Source organism: Sabethes cyaneus, chromosome 1, assembly GCF_943734655.1.
Source record: "Sabethes cyaneus chromosome 1, idSabCyanKW18_F2, whole genome shotgun sequence".
NCBI classification, from domain to species: Eukaryota; Metazoa; Arthropoda; class Insecta; order Diptera; family Culicidae; genus Sabethes; species Sabethes cyaneus.
Genome location: NC_071353.1, coordinates 21,083,386 through 21,106,338, shown reverse-complemented (window position 1 = coordinate 21,106,338; position 22,953 = coordinate 21,083,386). Strand labels below are relative to the sequence as shown.

The 22,953-nt window shown below is 44.0% G+C and overlaps 1 protein-coding gene across 1 annotated transcript in view; it reads right to left on the bottom strand.

The window, feature by feature from the left end:
* The window catches only part of LOC128745466 (tyrosine-protein phosphatase 99A-like), a 199,996-nt gene that overhangs the window by 3,378 nt on the left and 173,665 nt on the right, over positions 1–22,953 (bottom strand). Inside the window, exons 9-14 of the mRNA XM_053842542.1 lie at positions 16,668–16,945; positions 16,483–16,599; positions 16,275–16,417; positions 6,238–6,533; positions 5,409–6,175; positions 5,045–5,341 (exon numbers count right to left, since the gene is read on the bottom strand). Coding sequence (XP_053698517.1) covers positions 5,045–5,341; positions 5,409–6,175; positions 6,238–6,533; positions 16,275–16,417; positions 16,483–16,599; positions 16,668–16,945 — 1,898 coding nt within the window. The remainder of the gene's footprint in view (positions 1–5,044; positions 5,342–5,408; positions 6,176–6,237; positions 6,534–16,274; positions 16,418–16,482; positions 16,600–16,667; positions 16,946–22,953) is intronic.

The following is a 22,953-nucleotide window of genomic DNA, read 5'->3' as shown; positions in this document are numbered from 1 at the left end:
CCAACCTTAGGAAAGGTTAATGTTAATTTAGGACACATTCGGTATACTGCAGATCAACTGTTCACAGCTGGCGAGGGAAAAATGTTTTTAGTTTGGAAATGGTCAATTTTTTAGTACTATCCTTAACTAGACTTAACGGTTTACAATCAAAAATAAAGCGAAAAGTTGAACACCTGAAGTTCTCGCTTTGCTTGGGGATAAGTCGTACAGCTTTAATCGCTTGATTATAACTACAAATTAGTACGTCTGATATACTTCGTGGCTCGTGAGTTGTCGTCGTCGTCTCATCTCGGCCACTCGGCGCTAATTTCCCAGTCATCTCAGAAGTCGCAAATCACTTTCGACTTGGTCGAGCCATCTTGCACGCTGAGTCAACGGTTACCGTCCGTGGTAGACACGCGTTTGTTTTCTTTGAGCCTCTACCTTTCATATATTTGGTCCTCCTAGACTCCGCTATCAGTCTGGCATAGATTGCCTCCGTTACTATGACGGCGGTTCCTGGCCATGATAACAAAGTCATGTGCAAAGCCTAGGAGTCGGTTACTCTTGGTAAAAATCATGCCTCTCGTTTCGAAGTCCGCTCGTCGGATCACCCCCCCCCCCATGAGCGATGTTAAACAGCAAGCAGGATAAGCCGTCACCTTGTCTCAACCCTCGCCGCGTCTCAAAAGGACTCGAGAGTGTGTCCCCGAGATGGGCACGAAACACAAGGTGTATCCAATGTAGCTCTGGGCGTCAGTTTAACCGGAAAACTGTTCGTGCTGGCTTCGACCGACTGTATCGTATGCTGCTTTGAAAACAGTATATTAGGTCGTATGAATAAAAGAGTTTGCTTTGCTTTTCCCGTGTAAATCTTATGGGAGAGTTTGCTCTAACGCTTTTATTCAAATGGCCTACTTGCTTTGACCAGCATTGATTTCTGCCCGGCCGATCAGTGGCAACTAAATTGACGTACTTTACTTCTACGCGCATTGTGAGCCTGGAAATGAAAGCCCAGATGGATATAATATATACCGACTCAAAAGTCGTATTTGACAAGATTTTATGTGTCCATGTCCGCCAGTCCAGCGGAACAAAGGGATGATATCAGAGATCTCCACTGCTGTCGATTACCCGCCATGGCTTTTATCTGTCGCCAGGACAGGTTCTCGTCTACAGCCCGGATGTCGTTGGCTAAGCTCCGTCGCCATGAGCCTCTTCTACGCTGTCCTTGTTGATTACAGTCGAGTGCTTCTCAGCAAACCTCGTTCGCTCCTTTCCTCAAGGTGTGTCCGATCCACTTCCACCTACGTTCACCAATTTCTGTGGCTATCGGTCGTTGATGACACCGATGATGGAGTTCCTCATTCGATATCCAGTTATCAGGCCACCAGACACGAATGATCGCAGGTACCGGTTAATGAATACCTGCAGTTTTTGCGTTGTCTCCGCTGAGACGCACCACGTTTTGCAGGCATGCAGCAATACGGATTTAACGTTTGAATTAAAGATTCGGGTTTTCGTACGTAGAGTGATCTGGTTTGAGCGCCAAATGTTTCGCAAACCTGCAAAGGCACCCCGGGCCTTCCTGATCCGTGTGGCTATATCAGTCTTGGCCACCATCGGGCGTTGTTTGGCTACCAAGATATTGAAAGGCGTGTACCTGCTCAACTTGTTGTCCCGCTACTGTGAAGTTGGTGGAATTGTCAGTGTCACTTAGTTTCCGCTACATTGACTGTGAGACCTACTGCCTGAGAGCTCTCGGAGAGGTCGTCTAATTTGCTCTGCATACCGTTTCGGCGTTGTGCGAACGAGACAATGTCGTCGGCTAGGTCGAGGTCATTTAGCTGCTCCATCGTTAGAGGATTCCAAGGCAATCCTCGATTTGGTCTACTGTCAATTGCTCCAACTAATATCTCATCCATAACGATGAGAAACAAAAGCGGTGATAAAACGCAGCCTTGTCTCACGCCAGCAGTAACCCTTATGGGGTCGGACAAGACGCCGTCGTGCAAAACCTTGCACGAGAACGCCTCGTACTGAGCCTCGATGAGATGGACTAGCTTATCTGGAACTCCTCTACGCCTAGGTGCGCCCCAGATGTTTTCGTGATCGAGTCGGCCGAACACCTTTTCGAAGTCAACAAACACCAGCAGAAGCGAGTCCTGGAATCTGCTCCAATATAATGCGGAGCGTCGTGATATGGTCTACATATGATCGGCCAGCACGGAATCCAGCTAGCTGCCGCCGGAGAGTAGCGTTGATCTTCTCCTGGATCCGGTTGAGGATTACCTTACAGAGTACTTTGAGAGTAATACAGAGCAACGTGATGCCACGCCAGTTACCGCAAAAAGTTAGGTCTCCTTTCTTAGGGACTTTGACCAATATGCCCTGCATCCAGTCCAACGGAAAAGTTGCGGTTTCCCATATATTGCTGAAAAGCTCTATTGGATTTCATACTTTTGATGGCTGCTACAATTTCAACCAGCGATGGCGCCTCCGAGTTGACGCGATTAATTCGACGAACTGTAGGCGTCATACGCTGCTGGTTTTGTTTGTCTCTGATATTTGAAACTCGGAAGAATTGTTCAAAATGTTCAGTCCATCGCTTAAGCTGTTCTGTACGGTCAGTCAATATCTGACCAACTCTGTCCTTTAGCGGCATCTTTGTATTCATCCTGGCTCCACTAAGGCGGCGAGAAATATCGTACAACAAACGGATATCACCATTGGCGGCGGCGGTTTCTCCTTGTTCTGCTAGGGAGTTAGTCCAGGCTCTCTTGTCCCGCCTACAAGCACGTTTAACAGCCCTCTCCAGTTCGGCTTTCGCCTCTCAACGCTCGTCGATCTTCCTCCAAGTTTCATCCTAAATCCACTTCCTCCGCCCGCTGCGCGTTTTGCCGAGGGTTTCATCACTGGTCGTGATGAAGGCGTTCTTGATGCCGGTCCGTTGCTCTTCGACGGTTCCACCAGGTGGCAACTCCGAGGCTCGAGATTCAAGTTGTTCGACAAAGGCCCTTTTCACCTTAGGATTCTCCAATCGGCGGACGTCGTAGCGGCATCCAACTTTTTCCTCCCGTCGTTGGACACGTGCGACGCGCAGACGTATCTCAGCGATAACAAGATGATGGTCGGATGCAATGTCAGCGCTGCGTTTGTTGCGTACATCAAGAAGGCTCCTTCTCCATTTCCGGCTGATGCAGATGTGGTCGATTTGGTTTTCTGTTCGGCCGTCGCGGGAAACAAGAGACCTCATAGTCCATAGACAAGTATTGGCGCTGGCATCGCTGGTTATTTACAGGTTATGTTCTGTTTTGCTATGTACTGTACTACAAATGTCAAAATTGTTTACATTTAACTTGTGCAGATCAATAACAATCGTACAGCATTGGTAGGTTAAACACACTTGAAGATTCTTCTTGCGAAAAATGGTGCGGAAATACTACGTAGTCAGCTGCAGACACGGTAAGCGGGCCCGGCTGCATCGTTTTATAAGTCTGTTCGAAACGGATTGAGTCCCGAATGGATGCGGACGAACTGCAAGTGCTTTCAATTGTCGAGTCGATAACGTCCTGCATAACAATTTGCAGCAGATTTTTACCGATTAGCTGATACATAATTTCAAATATACGACAAAATAATGTGGACCGCCAACTTCATGCGCTGTTGTTTTTTTTTTCATCATTAGGGAATTGGTGAAACTTTCCACAATTGAGCGCTGGATCGTACTTTCATTTAACCGCAACCCAATAAACTGACTGGGGCAGATATTCGGCAACTTCTCGGTAGTAAACATAATCACGAAGTAAACATTAGCACGAAAATATCCTAAATGAAAATAACTGCTGCTTTAGCGACCTATTTCCGCGTGATAGCCGGTAACTCTGCGGGCGGTTATTCCAACACCAGCAGCTGCTCCCGGCTCCCTCAGCGATTTCGAAATAGATAGAAATTAAATTTAAGCACGGTCGAGTGTTTGATAAAAGGAATCCGTTTATACGATTTACACTATTCCGCAAACACCGACACCGAACAGCTGTTTTTGGTAAACGTAAACATACTTTTGACACTTGTAGCTCAGAAAGTGCTGGCTGCTTGCTGAAGATGATTTCCCAGGAATACAATGGGCACACTAGCGCCTCTACTTGTCTAGAGGTATGAGGTCTATTCGGGAAACCCATGTGACTTTATGTACTGGTCTATGGGGGAAGAGCGATCCACCAATGACCATGTTGTTATTACCACAGAATTCTGTAAACAGCTTCCCGTTTTCGCTCATCTCTCCATGGCGTCGCATGACGCGTTCAAGGTCCGCGTTGTTTGAGCCAATCTTCGCGTTGAAGTCGCCCATGTGAATTTGGATGTCCTCCTTCGGGATTTTCTCAACCACGCTGTTCAGCTGGCTGTAAAAACTCTCTTTCTCCTGCGGGTCGACAGCATCTGTTGGCGCATAGCACTGGATTGCTGTAAGGTTCCTAACCCGTGTTCTGAATCGCTCGATTATTCGCTCATTTATCGGTTCCCACTTCATCAGGGCCGCATGGGCCCCTGGGCTCAGTAGGAATCCAACTCCTAAGATAAGCTTTGCAATACTAAAGTTGTCAAGAAGGTTCATTGCTTCGGTATGGATCGTAGTTTTCACAGTCAGGAAAGAGTAAACAGCTTTGGGCGGGAACAGATTAAAATCGCTCGATATGACTCATCAATCAAGCGGCGAAGGATCCCTCATAACTGAGTAAACTGATTGCTAATGAGCGTCAATTAAATCGTTGTAGCGAACATGATCAGGTGCGATGTATAAGGCGCATAGTAAAAGTAAAGGATCGCAGCGTAAAAGTAAGCGAGTTATTTTCGATAGCTTTCGCTTCCAATCCACGGCGGACAGCTATCAGAACATTTCGTTTTCGCAACACTTGGAGGAAATGGGTTAAATATACTTTCTGAGCCCCCCTTTTCATTCTACTGCGCTGCTCCCAGAATGCACTAAATTTTACTCATGTGGTTTCATTTCCTCAGAATCGACTAACCTAACTATACTAACGACTGACTATCAAATAATACATACCATATTATCAGCGGAGGACAGCAGCACGACGGTCTGTGCGTTGTGATCCCACACCATCTGCCAGAAGTCTTTGAACGTATCGAGCAGCGGATGCTGCGTCACGATAAAGTCCCGCAAACGGCGAAAACCGTGCAACCAGGTGGCGTTGATGTAGTCACTACCCTCGACGCCCGGTTTCGGAGTCAGATGAACCCGGCTGCCCTCCAGGGGAACCAGTGAGCTACGGTTTTTGATGGCATTTACCGGCTTTAGTGCCGAGGTTAGGTTAATCTCTTTCGGTTGGTAGCTGGTTATGAGCTATGGAAGGAGAAAATGCCATAAAATGATTGATTTTTTCGATAGGGGTCAAGCGACGACTTCGTACCTTGTACTGATTATCGATGTACTCGATGTGGTTGACCAAGCCGGCGATGGCGTCTATCTTGACGTTTGTCTCCCCGCTGTCGATGGCTTCCACGAGAGCATCGTGGATAAAGATATACTGCTCCTCCGTTTGGACTAGATAGTTCCGTTGGGCTCTTATGAACCTCAGGAACCCAAATACGTTCAGCATTCCCTTAGTTTCAATTTGCTTCAACATCGCATCCAAGACGATATACGTTCCGGTTCGTCCTACTCCGGCGCTGCAGTGCACCACGATGGGACCTGCGTCCGAAGGATTTGCGGCAGTGGATTTTTTGACAAAGTTAATCACTGGTAGCGGATGATCTGGTGTTCCATGATCAGGCCAGTTTGTGTAATGATACTGATAAACCAGCTTCTCCATCTGGCAAGCTTTCTTCTTCTTCAACTTGGTGTGCTTGATCTGGAACGTACGCACCGTGTAGGTAGCCATTACGTCTTCTCGAATCAGACGAACTTGTATCACACCGTACGTTTCCGTTCCGTCCTTAGGCCAGTACATATCGCACTTTCGGCGACCGCGTTCTACTAGATTGGTAATCATCACGATGATGGCCACTCGCTGCTCCCAGATCATTCGCCAGAAACAGTCGAAAGTACCCGGCAGTGGGCCTTGCGTTCCGACGAAAGCTCGCGATTTTTGATAACCATCGATAAAGTTTGCATTGATATAGTCCAGGTGCTTCTTCTGACCGGGAACTTGTCGTAGGTGGACTCTACTGTGATCATCTACAAAAGAAAGGTTGTGAAAATAATTGCAATGTTAACACAATTAAATATCGCCAGCTTACATGCGATAACATTTAGGTAACGGTTTTTGCCCTTGTTGTCCGGATGCTGCGAGTGCTCCGAGGGGTACTCGTCGTTCAGTGCTTCGCCTTGGATGGCTTCGTACTCCTTGCTGAAGCCGATGTCTCCGTCCACGTGCAGAGCCGCCACATGCTTTGCGAACTCCGACACCGGAATGGAGCTGCGCACCTCACCGCCCATCTCGCACGGTGCCTCCCAATCGATCACGCCGGCCGTGTTGCCACCCTGGCTGGTCGGTGGATCGTCCAGATAGTAGTAGGCCGCGTGGAAACATTTCCTAGAACAGAAAGAACGTTTCGATGAGTGTGATGGATGTGATGGAAAGTTTGTACCGGGTAAGTGGCTAGGTGCGTCATCTCAGCCACAGACAGTTGCAGAAGTGTGATTTAGACCGCATCAATAATTAATCATCTAGGTCTCATCGATACAAGCAATCAGTGTGCTGAGCAGATAAAATGGCATAAATTGGTCACAGTACAATACTAGTAACTAGGTACTTCAGCTGCAAACATGTTTATTGTATTCTTTCCTCGAAATTCGCCGCAAAACAATACCGAATGGGTGAGTGAATTTCGCTTATCTCGAAATGTTTATGTTTTCCGTTGAAAAGCACTGCCGCGATAAACAAGATAACTCAGAACATATTTTACCGATCGAATAAAGCCGGAATTGATGACAACCTATAATTTTATTACTGTACTTTAAAATATCTTCATTACTGAATGACAATTCTTGAAAAAAAAATTAATTTACAACTAAAATTTTTTTTTCTTCAAACGCTTTTGTTCTCATTTTTTCATATTTTTTCGGATTGAAATTTTAACTCAAAAAATGTTTTCATACGCAAAGATGAGTATTGCGTTTTAAAGTCGTGTAGTGTTAATTCAATAAAGCATACATTATCTTGTACAGTTGAAACAATTATCTGAGAAATCAATCAGAATCACAGCGATTCCGAAAATCTGCCGTTACGTGAAATCCGGTGAATCCCATGAACACATAGGATTAAAACAATTTCCCCACAAACATTCAGCAGCGAGTAAACTGACTACAACTTAAACCACTTTTAAGTTACTCGTGCCACACTATCTCGATACCTACACGGCTCTTACCTGAACCAGTGCTTCAGCATTACCCTTGATTCCCGTTGCTCCAACCACCACACCAGCTAACACGACCACCGATCGCGCAGATTCCCTCAATCGAACTAACTAACTAATTGACACTGAGAAAAAGGCGAAACTGCAGCTTCGCACTATCACTATTTCACAGCTCAGCCTCAGCGTGTTCTGTTTTAAGTTGCGTTTCCACTTTCACGCACAGCAATCAGCATGTCCTACTGCGCTGGAGATCCGCACTGCCAATACTGGATGATGGAGCGCGGACGATGACGGACGGCGCACGGCGGTGAGTGATTAATCAGCCACTTTTAGTGGTAGTTTCCAGCGCACAGGTGTGCATTGCGTTTTTCTTCAATGCACCTCGTTAAAACAAATAAAACGATTTAGCTGTACGGTACACGGAGCTATCTTTAGCAGGTTATTCTTTAGGAGTGTTATCTCGAACTTCGCCGTTGTTATCGCCAACCGGAGCGATAATGTATTTTGCTTCACACCGTCGTCGTTTTCTTCGTCTACGATGGCAGACTTAAAAAAACGGAATTTTAAAACATCCAGCAGAATATAATGAAAACTTGATTCAACGATCGAGAGCAGATTAGCTGCAGAGGGCTTTTAAAATCTGCGGTCGCTACGGTACCCTACCTACAAGACGTTCGCGCGAAGAAACGAGCAAAACAAAACTAAAGTGACTCTTTGTTTGGTTCAGCTGCGCCTTGCACGAGCGGGCTGTACAGTTTGAGGAGAAGGCAGAGCATGCTGGCATGAGTCCCAGGGTAGAGGGAACGCTTCATCGGAAGCTTTTCTAAACACTTAGCAGCTCGTACTAAACGCACCAATACATACGGGAAATTAGCCGCGAACTTACACAGTAGATGAAAGAAAAAAAACATGTAGGGTTCGGTGCTGCTTCGTCGTAATTGCCGATTTGGTACAATAGAAACATATGCCGTTTTCGTTTTTGTGGGGTAGCTACACCGTTTAGTGTTACACTTTTCACTGGATAAACGAACGCTCGCGGTGCAGCAACAGTGATGTGATATGGGTGGATTGATATTTTCCTATCTGCACCAGCTACACCAGAAAAAAAGAGAAAAAGTGTAGCAATGGTGTAGCACAAAAATCGAAAACGAACAGTTTTGGTGCAAAAAAGCTATACCGGTGCTTTTTAGGGTTAATCTTGGCCCGATTAACAACACATAGCGGATAATGAGCGGGCTCTTCTCCCCATCTGCTGGAGTCATTCTCCATTAAGACGGCTTATTTAACGATTGACTCAGGCGACTTAGCTCTTGGAAGGAGATTCTCTAAGTCTCTGGTACGTGTAAGTGATGTTGCTTATCGACCAATTGTCTTTTGGCGCTTCATACAAGAGTTTGGAAGCATGACCAATCGTTGAATATGTACAACTCTTTTTATTATTATTATTATTATTATTATTATTATTATTATTTATTTGATTCAATTCATCCGACTTTACGTCTTAATGAAATTAGATTGGACTGGGAAAAGCCACCTTGAGTAAGTTACATACTCTTACTCAAAGTGGCACAAAAACCCAGTGTCTTTTACATCGATATACAATAAACATACATAGTACAAAATCAGTCAAATAACTTAAATACACAAACCAACATTTTAAAAACTGCACCAAAAAGTAGCTAAAAGTCCATGCTATTTCCGCGACGATTGTACTCCAAAGCCATACGACGAACTGGTTCATGAAGTCCATAGTTAGTACGGTGTGAATCGACGCGTAGGAACTGTTGGTTCCTTTGAGGCCGAAGGGGACAGTATAGCTGTAGCTGCGACAGAACAGCAGGGCAGTCAAGAGCACCCAACAGACATGATAGGCTCATGGCTATGAACGGATGTTCTGCTAAGGCGGTGGTAGTACCATATATTCATATAAAAAAGCTACACAGGTGTAGCCTCGGTGTAGCTACACCGCAAAAACGAAAACGACAATAATTAATTTAAAAAATCAAAGAGGTTGTGCACAAGACACGACCGGATAGGTGACGTAGGACTACGTAAGTCTCTTTGTAGTGATAGTAGCATGTATCCATAATCTAATCTAATCTAATCTCACACTAACGCAGTCAATTCTTGAAGGCATCCTGGAAAATGACGATTACTTGAATCAATCATTTTTCTTGTCAACGGCCAGGCCAACTGCGCAGCATGTACCGCAGAGAGAATTCCAAGGAATCAAGTGGAACCAGAAAAAATATCTAATTCCATTTAACTCCTTGAAATCAAGGGGAAGGAAGAAAGCGTGGACCTCCCGTACCAAACGCTTCCCGTACACATAGATAATGATTTATTTACAATCGTTGGGAGTATCTTTCCTAATAAATGTTAAGTGATACTCCGGACCCTCAGGGATGAACTAATGGTATTTAGACCAGAAGCCAGGCTGCAATTGGCCAAGGATATAGCGCCTTATTTCGCTCAGTAGTGATAGTAGCATGTATCCATAAATGTAATAATACGATTCTTCAAGTATACTACCTACATACGTAACGTTTATCAAAGTAGCAACATTGCATACGTTCAATCCTCAACCGATTTTGGAGTTATATCCATGAAGTCACACTAAACCAAACAGTAAATAAATTTTCATGATCTGTTTCAACGTTGAATAAGTGCTTATCCTCTGGTAATCGGTAGACGGTACGCGCGAGTTTTCAAAAGCTGCAAAATTTGCGCAAAACTTTTCTGCAGTTTACAAAAGAAGAACACTGATAATAAAGCATTTACAAGCTGCAGACGTTTTGGAAGTGGCAGAAAATGTCGCCCGTAACCAGAAAACTTATTCCGGCCATTTGTTGGTCGTCCGCAGCGGCGAAAAGTTCAACTTTTTCCTCGTTGCCTGTGTTATTATGGTATTAACTGGGCTAGAAAATATAATAAACTCTTCAATCGTTGTGTGACCCTTAAAAGTACCGATTGTCTGATTATCATAACTCTAGCTTGCAATAAACTTGCATTAACGCACCTAACGTAATTCTTTTTTCGGTAAATTGGAATACCGATAACCGCTAACCAGGCACGGCTTGTTGCAACCTAGAACAGGGCGTGCCATCTGGCTTCTTACTCTTCTTCTTTTTATTACCACCATCCCGATTGAATATTCTTTGTTACACTCTGCTCCACTGTTGCCTGCATATATTATTTTAAGAATAACTTCTTTTGCCGAACAACAGCTCCCGAATACGCCACAGTTTATGCGACCAAAATCATGTTTCGCATTTCATTTTGAAAATTAAAATTCGTGTACAAACAAAACTAATGGTCAACCAAGCATAGAACTACAGAATACAAAAGATATCAAAATTCGGAAATAATAACTTATCGTGAGTTTCAGCAACATTGAAAGCGATACCGCGTTATATTTTTCAGTCAACGGTTGTTCGTCGCTTTTATCCAATCAGAAGTTGGGTCAATTTTGGGTCAACGCCGCGGTTGACACTTGGCACGTCCGGTTGCAACGGACCAACCGGAAAGTCACAGCAGCTGTGCGATCGACGAAGCCGTTCGTACATGGTCATAAGTCACTATGAAATACCAGTTCAGGTGGCCAGCTGCAAGTAACGTAGAATAATTCTGGTCGTTTTGTTGTCACGAACAGCATATTTCCTGCCAATTCCAGAACTTCAGCAGCCAGATATTCCATCAGGGCAGCGAAACGAGTGCTCCAGTTCCAACACGCTCAGCATACTTTACTTTTCTCAGCAGCCGATGAACATGACCTACCGGGAACTGCAGACGTGCACGACTCGAGCGTGACTTTCGTTTGCCCTTGATGCTTCCTCCTTTGTCGCGTCCAGACATGCCAATGAGATGATGGCAGTAGCTCAGCTAGCGTTTGATTAATGCTGTTTCGCCGGCTTACCTCTTGTTATATATCAGAATAATTGTGCCAAGCGTGGTTCGTCGTTTCTGCTTTTCGTAGTTACCGCCTTTCCAGCAATGGAAAGGAATGAAATGGAAAAGTGCCGCTAGTCTGCAGTTTGCCTAGAAAGCAAAATTACGTGCGCCCATGAACCAGCAGCAGGGATGCCACATATAATTCCGGAGTGATTCGCGATAAGGGCGCAACTTACAACGTGTAAACAATGACGAATATCACAGTGATAATTTGCCAGTACATTTTCAAGTCTTAATTTAAATAAAAGTTGCAAAAATCAAGTTTGAAGACATAAATTGGTGTAGAATAAATCAATTTTATAATTTCACAACAATACTGCATAAAATTTGTGCATTCAAGCTCAAAATCTAAATTTTATAGTTGAACCCCTTGGAATGAGCCTCAAAGCATTTTGCCAATGAGATTCGCCCAGCTCTGTTTCGCCTTGTCTTGATTTTTTAATTAAATTTCGCCTGTTTACAATGCGCCTGTGTTTTGAAAATAACGCAGTTTCACTCTTTACTATCGCCTGTTTACAAAACGATTTGCAAATAAGCCTGTCACTTCATAACAATGCAAGGGGCTAAACTGCAAATTGTCTTTTGTTTTGATTAAACACTTCTATCGCCCATCACTAAAAACTTGTTTTAAATAATTCTAACGATTCAAACAGAAGAAAGGATTCTTGCCAAGGATAGTTTCTATAAAACGGTGAGATGCAGGAATTTTGCCATACCTGTGATGTGCAATGATAGTGCTGGCAACCTGCTTACCGACAAAACGGCGGTAGCAGCCAGGTGGAAGGAGCATTTTCAGACACTATTGAATGGAGTAAATGCGTAAACCTACAAGGTGCTTTCCCGTATCCTGTTCTGCAGACTGAGACCGTTAGCGGAGTCCTTCGTCGGCGAGTACCAAGCTGATTTTCGTGAGGGTCGCTCCACGACGGATCAGATGTTTACCCTGCGTCAGTTGCTAGACAAGTTCCGGGAGTACAACTTGCAGACACACCATCTGTTTGTGGACTTTAAAGCGGCGTACGATTCAGTTAAACGAAATGAGCTGTGGCAGATAATGCTAGAACATGGTTTTCCGACAAAACTAGTTACGCTGATTCGTGCGACGCTGGACGGATCCAAATCATGCGTTAGAATAGCGGGTGAGACCTCAGCTGCTTTCGTGACGTTGGATGGACTGAAGCAAGGGGATGCACTCTCTAACCTGCTATTCAACATTGCCTTGGAAGGTGCATTACGAAGGGCAAACGTGGAAAGGAATGGAATGATAGTTGATAGTCACGAAATCTCACATGCTTCTTGGTTTTACGGATGACGTCGATATCAACGGAATCAACCGTAGAGCAGTGGAAGAGGCCTTCAGGCCCTTTAAAAGGGAAGTTGCGAGATTGGGACTTCCCATTAATACCGCCAAAACGAAGTACATGGTTGCTGGTAGGGAACGTGGGAACCCAAGTGGTGTTGGTGCCGAGGTGATGGGGAACGATATGAAGTAGTGGAGGAATTTATATACCTTGGTGCACTCGTGACATGTGACAACGATGTAAGCCGCGAAGAGAAATGACGAGTTGCAGCCGCGAATCGGGCTTTCTTCGGATTACGTAGCCAGCTGAAGTCCCATAGTTTGCAAATTCGCACAAAACTGGCGCTCTACAGAACATTCATCCTTTCGGTGGTCCTTTACGGACACGAATCATGGACGCTAAAGGAAGCTGATCGCTGCTTGGGGTTTTCGAGCGTAAAATTCTGCGACTTGGTGGCAAAATGGAAAATGGAGTGTGGCGCAGGCGCATGAATCACGAGCTGTACGTGGACGCGGTGGACTGGGCACGTGGCCAGAATGCCCGATGAAAGAGTAGCTAAAACTATTTTCAGCAGAGAACCAGGAAGAGGCCGTAGACTCCGAGGCAGACCCCGCACCCGGTGGGTGTGTGCTGTCGAAGACGATGCACGTTCAGCTGGTGTTCGTGGGGATTGGAGAAAGGCAACCCAGGACCGACGGCACTGGAGGGCCATAATTCGTTCGGCGCATGATCGGTAACGGACCGTTTACAATTTGGTAGATGAGCCCCAATCACGAATCACTCCGGAAATATATATTTGTTAACAGTTTTATCTAAGGAACATAGTTAAACTTTAGGATGCTGGTGCAAAAATTACAAATTCCTTTTGAGTAGACCAATACGGTGTAATTACTTAAGAAATTCGTAACAAACCATAGCATTTTAACAAGCCTACGTTGTTATCCACCTGCTGTCATGATCACTGCAAGCCTTACTAAGGGCGGTAAATAAAATTACTTTAGGAGCACAGACTAATGTCAGGAAAAGCAATATTTTAAATATATTAACCAACAGACCATTCTGTGTAATTTTGGTATGCATTTAAAGCCAACATTATGGTGCACCATATTATCATAGAGTTCAATTGGAAACTGGTGAATTGAGCATTCTAATGGTCTTTAAATACTATCCCCTGACATAATCCCTCCATTACTAAAGCATCTACCCTACCATTGCAAAACTGGATAAACTTGGCATAGGTGACCCGTTGCTGCATTGGTTCCGTTCATACCTATCTGATCGCCACCTAAAGGTAAATATTGATGGCAATCTCTCATGAAAGGATCGTTCACTACTGATTCAGGAATCCCATAGGGCATGCCGTTACGACGCGAAACCTGCGTCAAGGATCTCGGTATACTGCTCGACTCTAAACTTACTAGAATCAATCGAACGATTAATGGACAACTTTAATTAAACAGAAACATTAAAAAACTTCAATATCTATTTGGAACCCCCGGTTACAGAGTATTACAGAATGACATTTGTCGTGCTGTCCTAACACAAATACATACACGCTCGTTTTGTAAACTATGTTACGACTTCTGGATCGGAAGGAAAATTTTGGTTAAAATCCATCTATGATGGCGAAAATTGAAGCTACTTTCATTACTACGACGGAAATTGGCACTCAATCCTATCTGACTGAGCGGCTGCGAGGGTAGTGATGTCACAAAATATTTATCGCATCGGTCGGAATTTATAGAAAATATAACTTTTGAAGTTATTCAACTAAAGAGAAAAAAACGAATGTGTTTAAGCTAATTATTAAACAAACCGGCTATTTGATTTCTTTAATCAGTGAAATCAAGTACTTCAATAGATTGTTCACGCGGTTTTTGGACATCACTACGCAAGCGCGAGAGAGCATCTGCAAACGATTCGCTTCAGCAGCGTGTGCCTGATTGCGCAGCAGCCTTTATCTTTCAATGTATTTTTACTTCTAATGATAAAACAAATTTCTCTACATAAAAAGTCAAACGTGAATATACTTTTCAACATCAATACATTCGATTTATATGGTTGGCTCAATAAACACCTCTCAGATAGTGGTACTTGTGTCCAGTAATACGCATGGTGCGGGGCAAATCAGATCGCTCTATAAAAGCTGCGGGCCCCTGTGTCTCCTGATCATTACTCGAGCAACATGTTAATGCCAGCAACCGTTTCATACAATATTAATCCGTTCAAGTGCTGTTGCATCGCCGTGATAAACTGAAGAGAGGAGAGGACAATCGGCGGGCCGCACTTTAAATGGCCGCAACTTGACTGTCACTGTCCAAGAGACTAGGTATCCTTTGCAAACTTGTTTCCAACTTTTAACGACAGCCCTAGTACTAGTACTGTTGACTACCTATAACCTAAGAAACCCTGCTGTACATGCATCTAACGTCACCCCTCGCTTTACTGTTCCAAACCTTTTGTTGTATCGGAATCGGCCGACGATTATGAAACCGAGTGAATGCCGGAGACTGTTTACTACTAGAATGTCGGTGGGATATATACGAAGACAGGTGACTGTTATTGAAAGACTGTTTCTAGTGACTTTGATGTTATCGTATTTGCCGAAATACGGCTAATGGCTACACGTCGAAACATGACATGTGATAGAGACGAGGAAGGACACCAGATCACAAATCAGGCCGAGATGGTCGACAGGTTCGAGCAGTTCTTTGATGAGCATCTCAATGGTGATATAACAGAAGGAGCGGGAAGTTAATATGCCAGTGTCCATGAAATTATAACAGGACCGACATCCAGAACTCTATAAGCATGGCAAAGAGCAGCAAGTTACGGTACTTTATTGAATAATTTCTAGGATTTCGGAGGAGAAACTACCAGAGAAATGGGTGAAACAAAAGGTTTGTCTCACCTTCAAAAAGGACGATATTCCCACGAAACTTAAATGCCCACGAAAACACGAAATAAAGAATACAGCCTGTCATGCTGAGGCTACACGACATTTTTTTTTGTTTATTAGAAAGGCTTTAAAACAAAGAGACGCTACACAACGTGTTCGACACAAACCGAAATGATTGCATTTTGAACTTGAACCACATTGCGATAAGTTCCGTATCGTATTTTGTCTCGTTTTTTGCATTATGAAAACAAATTGATTGGTTAAACAATTCCGCACAGTGAGTGTATAGTGAACGAAGGGGTGACACTGTTTGAATGCTTAATTGTCTAAATTTCTACGCAGCGCTCAAGCCATAGAAGGAACTGTGTTAAACAACAGTGCTGCCATAGAAGAAATCATACATGCATATGTATTGATATGCTCGCGATCGGAGTACCGCGTGTTACGCTTTCCCGCGATCCAGCAGTGAAGTGTGAGAGCAGTTTTTTGTGCGCACAAAACGTAAACGAAATGTGCACTGGTACGAGCGGTCTTAAACTATCCATGCTTTTGCGTAGCGCGTGTAGCGCAGATTCCCGGTGTGTAGCATTGCGTGTAATTAACAGTCTCTCGGCTTCCCCCGGTCGGTTTAAACCGCAACTGCAGAATTAGATTGGTTGGAATTAATGCTCGGAATATTTCTATTAATAACTAACCACGCGAATGGAAGCCATGCGTCAAACGCGGAGCGATGTTTTTTTTTGGTTGTTGGTAAGAGGGATACTTACTTATACAGTAGGAAAGCCAGCACAATCAGCAGCAGCCCGAAACCGCTAAAAACGATTCCAGCTAGGATGGCCAGGTTGTAGTCGTCGTATGATTGGCGCTGCGATGGCGGGGGGATTTTGTCGCAGTTCGGTTGGAGAGAGATCTAGTGGAGATTTTGAATTAGAATTTAATGGGTGTGTTTTATACTAAGATGTGGGATAAGGCTACCTTTTTTGGTTCCGAATAGGAGCCCAAAATTATTTGCTTTGGATTGATCACACTCGTAGAAGCTGCCCGAACTTTCACTTCATAAACCATATTGGTCGTTAAGTTGGGAATGATCATCTGCAGATGGAGTGAGAGAAAAAAATTGATTAGACAATTAGAACTAGAGAAACACGACTAGGACCTACTGAAGTTTCCACGATGGACGCATTGGCTGTGATACGGATTTCTCGGAAGTCAGCGAACACTACGTTCCGGTAGCTGATGATGTAGTAATCGATGGTGTTGTAATAGGTTTGCGGTATCCGCCAACCGAAGAATAGGGCGTCCTGCGTGTGGCATGTTAAATTTACCACCTTTGGTGCACTGGGCCCACTAATGTCGGTCCGGGTGGACACCTCCGACGGTTCGCCATCGTTCTTCTTGGTGAACGCTGCCACGATGATCTTGTAGTCACTGTATGGCTCTGGAGAAAGAAATTAAAATTTTGTTATAAATTCGTGGTTGTTTTAATTAATGCGGCATGTACCCTAAGTTCTGAGAAAAATACTGGGCATCTCTGGGAACGGATCTCGCCATGGTAGATAACGGAGCGCAAAGCGTAAGAAGCGGTGTTGAATCAACTCAATCTTGGCCATTTCGTTTTGGTAATGTTTTAATGGATGCCAGTCAATGGAACCGTATTCGAGAGTCGAACGGATAAGTGAGCAGTATAATGCCTTGAGGCAGTACAAGTTGGTAAAGCCCTTAGCGATGCGTAAGACGAATCCTGAACTTCTGGATGCTTTGTCCACAATGTAGAATGTAGAAGACAAATTACATTGACCTTGATGCGAATGCTGCAGTAAATATTTAGATCGTCGGCGTAGAATAAACGAGGGCCTTTAAGAACGTGGTTGACATAATTCAAGTACAGCAGGAAAATTAATGGTCCCAAATGAGTGCCTTATGGGACTCCAGACGAGGCAGGAAACGCTTTAGATTGAAACCCGTCAACCGTCGCGATCAGTTTACGACCTGCAATGTAGGAACGAAACCAACGCAACACACTCCTACCAATACCGAGTCTTTACAGTTTTGCAACTGCAATAGCATTATTAATTTTGTCGAACGCGGCAGACTAAATCAGTATAGATGACGTCCATTTGAGTATGACCCACTAAGCTTTCTGCAATATATGATGTGAGACACAGGAGATTCGTAGTGGTTGATCTACCTACGACGTATCTCTGTTGATTATCACTTAAGTACTGTTTGCAGTGTGACTGCAGCGAAATCATGATTATAAGCTCGAATAACTTGGAAGTGGTACACAATGATGGGTTTCCTCGGTAGTGATCGATATCAGATAATATCGATCTCCTTTTTTATGAACAGGAGTTTTCCACACGGACGGAAATACCGTATTTAAGATGGACAGGCCAAACACGAGCCGAAGGGGAATAAGCAGGTCAGCGATGTGCTTTTTCAAAAATTCAAACAGAACACCATCTGGGCCAAGTTTAGTCGAAGATTTTAACGTTACGGCGACTGTAGAGATCATTGTTTCGTTGATGTTGAGAGCAGGGATGCCACATATAATTCTGTGTTTTTTGTTGGAAAAATCTGACAATCTGTACGGCGAGGAAAAATATCTGTGCAAAAATCTGTCCAATGCAAAACAATGAGAGTGAAGGAGATAGAGTCATTTTGCTGATTATTTCCGTCTCTTTAACTCTCATGTAAAAGCTCAAAAATCTGTTATTCTGTGTAATTTGGCGAAAATCTGTATTCTATGCATACAGATTCTGTACAGACGATTTCTTTCAAATATCTGTTAAACACAGAATAATCTGTGCATGTGGCAACCCTGGTTGAGAGTACCCAGCGTATTCCCAGTCATTAGCGGAACATAGGTCGACTGGAATCACTTCATCGCAAAACGTTCGCCCGAATTTATCAGCAAATAGTTGGCTACAACAAATAGTTGGGATATACAGAGGATCCGAAGCAACCTCACCATTGAAGGTCATGGTTGAATCGCCAACATACTTACGCTGATCGCCAACATACTTTCAGAAAATTTTCGATTTCACCGTCAGATTATGTTGAATTCTCGGCGAGTGTCGTCTAAAACATTTCCGACTAGTTCTCTTGTATACAGCGCTTAATCTTATATAAAGGCTCACCCAGCGAAATTTGGAATATGTCCTAAGCGCAGCACTTTTTTCCGTCTTCACCATGCGAAGCTCGCGAGTCAACCAAGAACCAAGACTTGCTGTTTGGCGACTGTACTATTTTAGGTACATGCCGATCGATTACGTGCCCAATTATGTGCGAAAGAGTCAATGTTGCGTTTTCGGCACCATTCCCGTCGAGAACACCAATCCAGTCGATAGTGGCCATGAATTCGGCAACCGGCCATGAATTCGGTGGTCGGCATTTCGAAAGAAAGTCATACGAAACAGGTTTCGTTTTCGTTTGATCAGAGTGGTGGTCGTGGAGGGCAAGGATGAAGGTCGTGCCTTACTGGCTTAACCAGAGACAAGGGAGCGAGAGAAATCATTGAGGCAACATTCTGTACGCTGACGAAGCAGAGATCCGGATTGCGATTGTTCTCGTTGGTCACGTGGTTGATCTGTCGCAATGAAGCAGAGTTATAGCATTCGAGAAGCCGTAATGCTCCGAGGTGTAGAGTGGAGTGATCGGGATCCGGATGGAGAAAATCATAGCTGGATGGTTGCCAGAGAAGTCTTAGTAGATTGAAATCCCTGATAATAATGAGCTTGTCGGTTGCGATAGCCAAATCAATCACCGACATAACCGACTGGGAGATGAATATCGATCAAACCATCGTCGCGTTCCCAATCAGGTGGAATGTAAATTCCACACGGGAAGTTTGTTATTTGCCAGCTCCATTGATCGTCTTCGATCACTTTTCATTTCATTTTCTTGCTCACCGTAATCCGCACACTACCGACCGTTAATTTTCGACAATTTCCGGTCCCACGGTCGTAACGAGAGTTTTCAATTTCGGGACCAAGCACCTGATAAGAGAGAGTTTGTGGGTCAAACCATGTTTCGGTTAACAGGTTATAATGTAGCAGTCATTGGATGCAGCCAGAAGGTAGTCGTTCACGTTGCACTTAATCCCTCCGACGTTTTCATTTCATTTATTCATTGTCCAGTAGCTTAAGATATAAATCTTTTAAAAAATTTGCTGTCTTCGATTATCGAATAGTTATTATAACTTAATTAACTATCAAAATACTTCCATAAACATAGTAGTAGATTTTGATAGTAGCTGAGCACATCGTCGTTGGCAATACGGCCCGCACAGGTGGGGGTTGACTGCATGTTGGCTGAACTGAAAAAAAAGGCATCAGGTACCATCAGATACAACAGGAGTTCGTTACGTGTTGGCAAAAGGAATAGTCATGCCAGCCTTGAGCGTTTGTCAGGGGCGGCTCCTGGTGGCCTGATTTCTCAACCAAGTGCGTGGTTGGACTCCAGGTTAGGAGCAGTTCATGACAATGTCTGAGCCGGAATGGGCGGCTGAAATAAGGAATGTGTAGTCTCGGTAATACACCTTATACGGCAGCCCCATCACGAGACTCGGCAGTGTGGCCCTAGTAAGGCAACCTACCCCAATGAAGGAAATTCGACTGGGAACATTCGGCATGAGCAAAGGCGACGAAATATGGACATGAAAAGGCTGCTTGATACCTGGAACTGCAAATCGCTGAATTTCGCGGGAGACGACAGAAGATCTGAAGAAAAGGCATGAAGATGTGCAGAATCCGTGATGGCAAGGCCCAATTTTACCAGAGCGGTGGAGCGACCAACGAGCTGCGAACGGGCTTTGTAATGATAGGTAGGATACAGGATCGTGTGATGGACTGGAATGCGATCAAAAACACTATCATACGCGTGCGTTGCTCATACGAAGGTAGACCCGGCGACGAGAAGGAAGCGTTCTATGCGCAGCTGGAGGCAAGGTACGAAAGCTGTTCACCACGGGACATCAAGATCGTCATCGGGGATACGTACGCCCAGATAGGTAGAGAAGCGATGTAAAGACCGGTGATCGGGACCCATAGCTTGCACACCGACATGAACGATTAGGACCAGCGATGCATTATCTTTGCAATTTCCCGACGCCTGGTGATCAGAAGCACTTTCCTTCCCCGAAAAGATATCCATAAAGCCACCACCTGATCAACGAACATTTTTATGGATGGCCGGTTTTTCTCGAACATCATCAATATACGCTTCCTACGGGGCGCGAATATTGACTCAGACTCAGCAGTTTCTTGGGCAATGTCGCCTACAAGGTGCTCTCCCAGTTTTTCGGGCAAACTGACGCGGCTGATCAAAGCGACCCTGGAACGAGTGCTGTGCTACGTGCGCGTTTCGGGAGCACTCTCGAGTCCCTTCCAATCGCGCAGAGGGTTACGGCAAGGGGATGGACTGTTCAGATGTTATTCTACATCGCTATTGAAGGTGTCCTCCGGCGAGTAGACATCGAAACGAGGGAAACGATCTTCAGCAAAACTCCTAGCCTTCGCAGAAAACTTCTACATCGTTACTAGAAACCTTGGGACCGCGGAGGCAATCTACGCCAGACTAAAAACGGAGGCTAGTACGAATTGACTTACAAATCAATGTGCTGAAAACAAAATGTATGGTAGGAAGAGGTTCTATAGAAAACAACGTTTGCCTCCCAACGACAAGGACTATTGACGGCGATGAACTGGAAGTGGTTGATAAGTCAAAGCAAGCAGATTCAACGATGCATTCAACCTAGAAGTCGAGCCTACTTCAATCAACGAGCGTAACCCAAGTAACAACGGTAGCTGAATTACAAGAGCAATGGCTGTTTACGGGTTGCTTTTAAGCGACCAAAGCTGCATAAAGTAAGCACTCAAATGGTGTTTAAACAAGCGATGTTTAAGCTACTTTAAGTTTTCCAAACCGTTTTACGGCTACTTAAAGGTGAAAAGTGTAGAGTGGAAGCTTTCATTAGGCTCACAGCTTTCAAACTGCTTTAAGGCTGCTTAAGGGTGTTAAAGTGGCTTCACAAACTTCTATCAAGTTTTATTTCGGCTCACAGCACACATACTGTCAGATCCTAGAATTTCGTAATTCGGCTGACAGCAAAAGTTTTTCAGTTATCGACATAATCGATTGCTTCACGCTAGGCGGGCTAGGCTTCAGGTGTAAAGATATTCTCACTGTCTGTTCTGCAGATGCAGATGGGGCGGATCATACGGTGAGCGCTTATGGATCAAAAGATGGCGGGTTCAATTCCCGGAAAAAAGACAAGTTAGGCCATTGCAAATCATTTTCATAGTTTTTGTCATCCCCCCTTGGAAATTGGCTTGAAAAATCGGGGGGTAAAAAAATAAATTGTAGGATATGAGTTAAATTTTTTTTTATACAATCAATTGTCTGTGGGCTCTACAGCCTGAAAAACTCGAAAAATGAGTGTACGAGTTGAGTTAACGCTTCTAGCACGAAATAGAAATGGAAGTTCAAACAGTGGAATTTCCAAAACTCGGCCAAATAAATTTTCTTTCGTTTTTGTCTTTTTGTTCGTAGATTTTTGCATGGAAAATAACAACGTATTTTTTAAAAGCAAGAATAGATTTAGTTTTCACGTTTAAACTTTAAGTAAAAATACCTAAAATCCTTATTTTTTTTGCTCGATAAAAAATTCTCTTTGTTTTTTTCGTGCTTCAGTGGCCCAACACTGGAAGGACAAAAACTTTTTTAAATATTTGTAATAGTCTTATTTGAAATTCAAAATATCGCGTTCGACAATGTTCACGGCAAAATAAAAATGACGCGTTCCATTTTTTTCAAATTTAAAAATAGATTTTTTTGGCTACATAAAGGTTGATTAAGCGACTGGAAAAGCAGATTGCAAAACTATTTCTCGTTCTAAATATAGAATTGACAGCAATGCGTAAAATGGCTATTAAAAAGCGCAAAAAAGTTTCTATTAAGCTTCATTGCAGCTTAGAAAGCAGCTATTAATTAGCCTGAAGCTTGATAAAATCACCAGATTTAGATGTTTAAGAGCTGGAAAAAAGCTGGTTTTTATTTCTAAACCATAGATCAGCCACAGGTTGAATAAAATTAGCTATAAAAGCGCTTGATCAGCTTGAAATTGTTGCTTGGGAAGTAACCTTAGTTACGGAGGACATCACTTGCCGTATTTAAACGAAAAATATTGCGGACTGTTTTTAGTGGAGTACAATCGGATAGCGGAGAGTGGCATAGGTGTATGAACCACTAGATAGAGGCACTAGCACTGAAGAGATCTCCATCGTACACCAGACGAAAACAGGGAGTCTACGGTAGGCCAGCCAAGTCACAAGCATGCCGAACGACTGTACAATAAATTCCGTTTTCTCCAAGAACCCCATCAGCACCAGTAATATAGGAGATCAACGTGCTAAATGGGTCGACCAGGTGGAAGCCGTCTTGCCT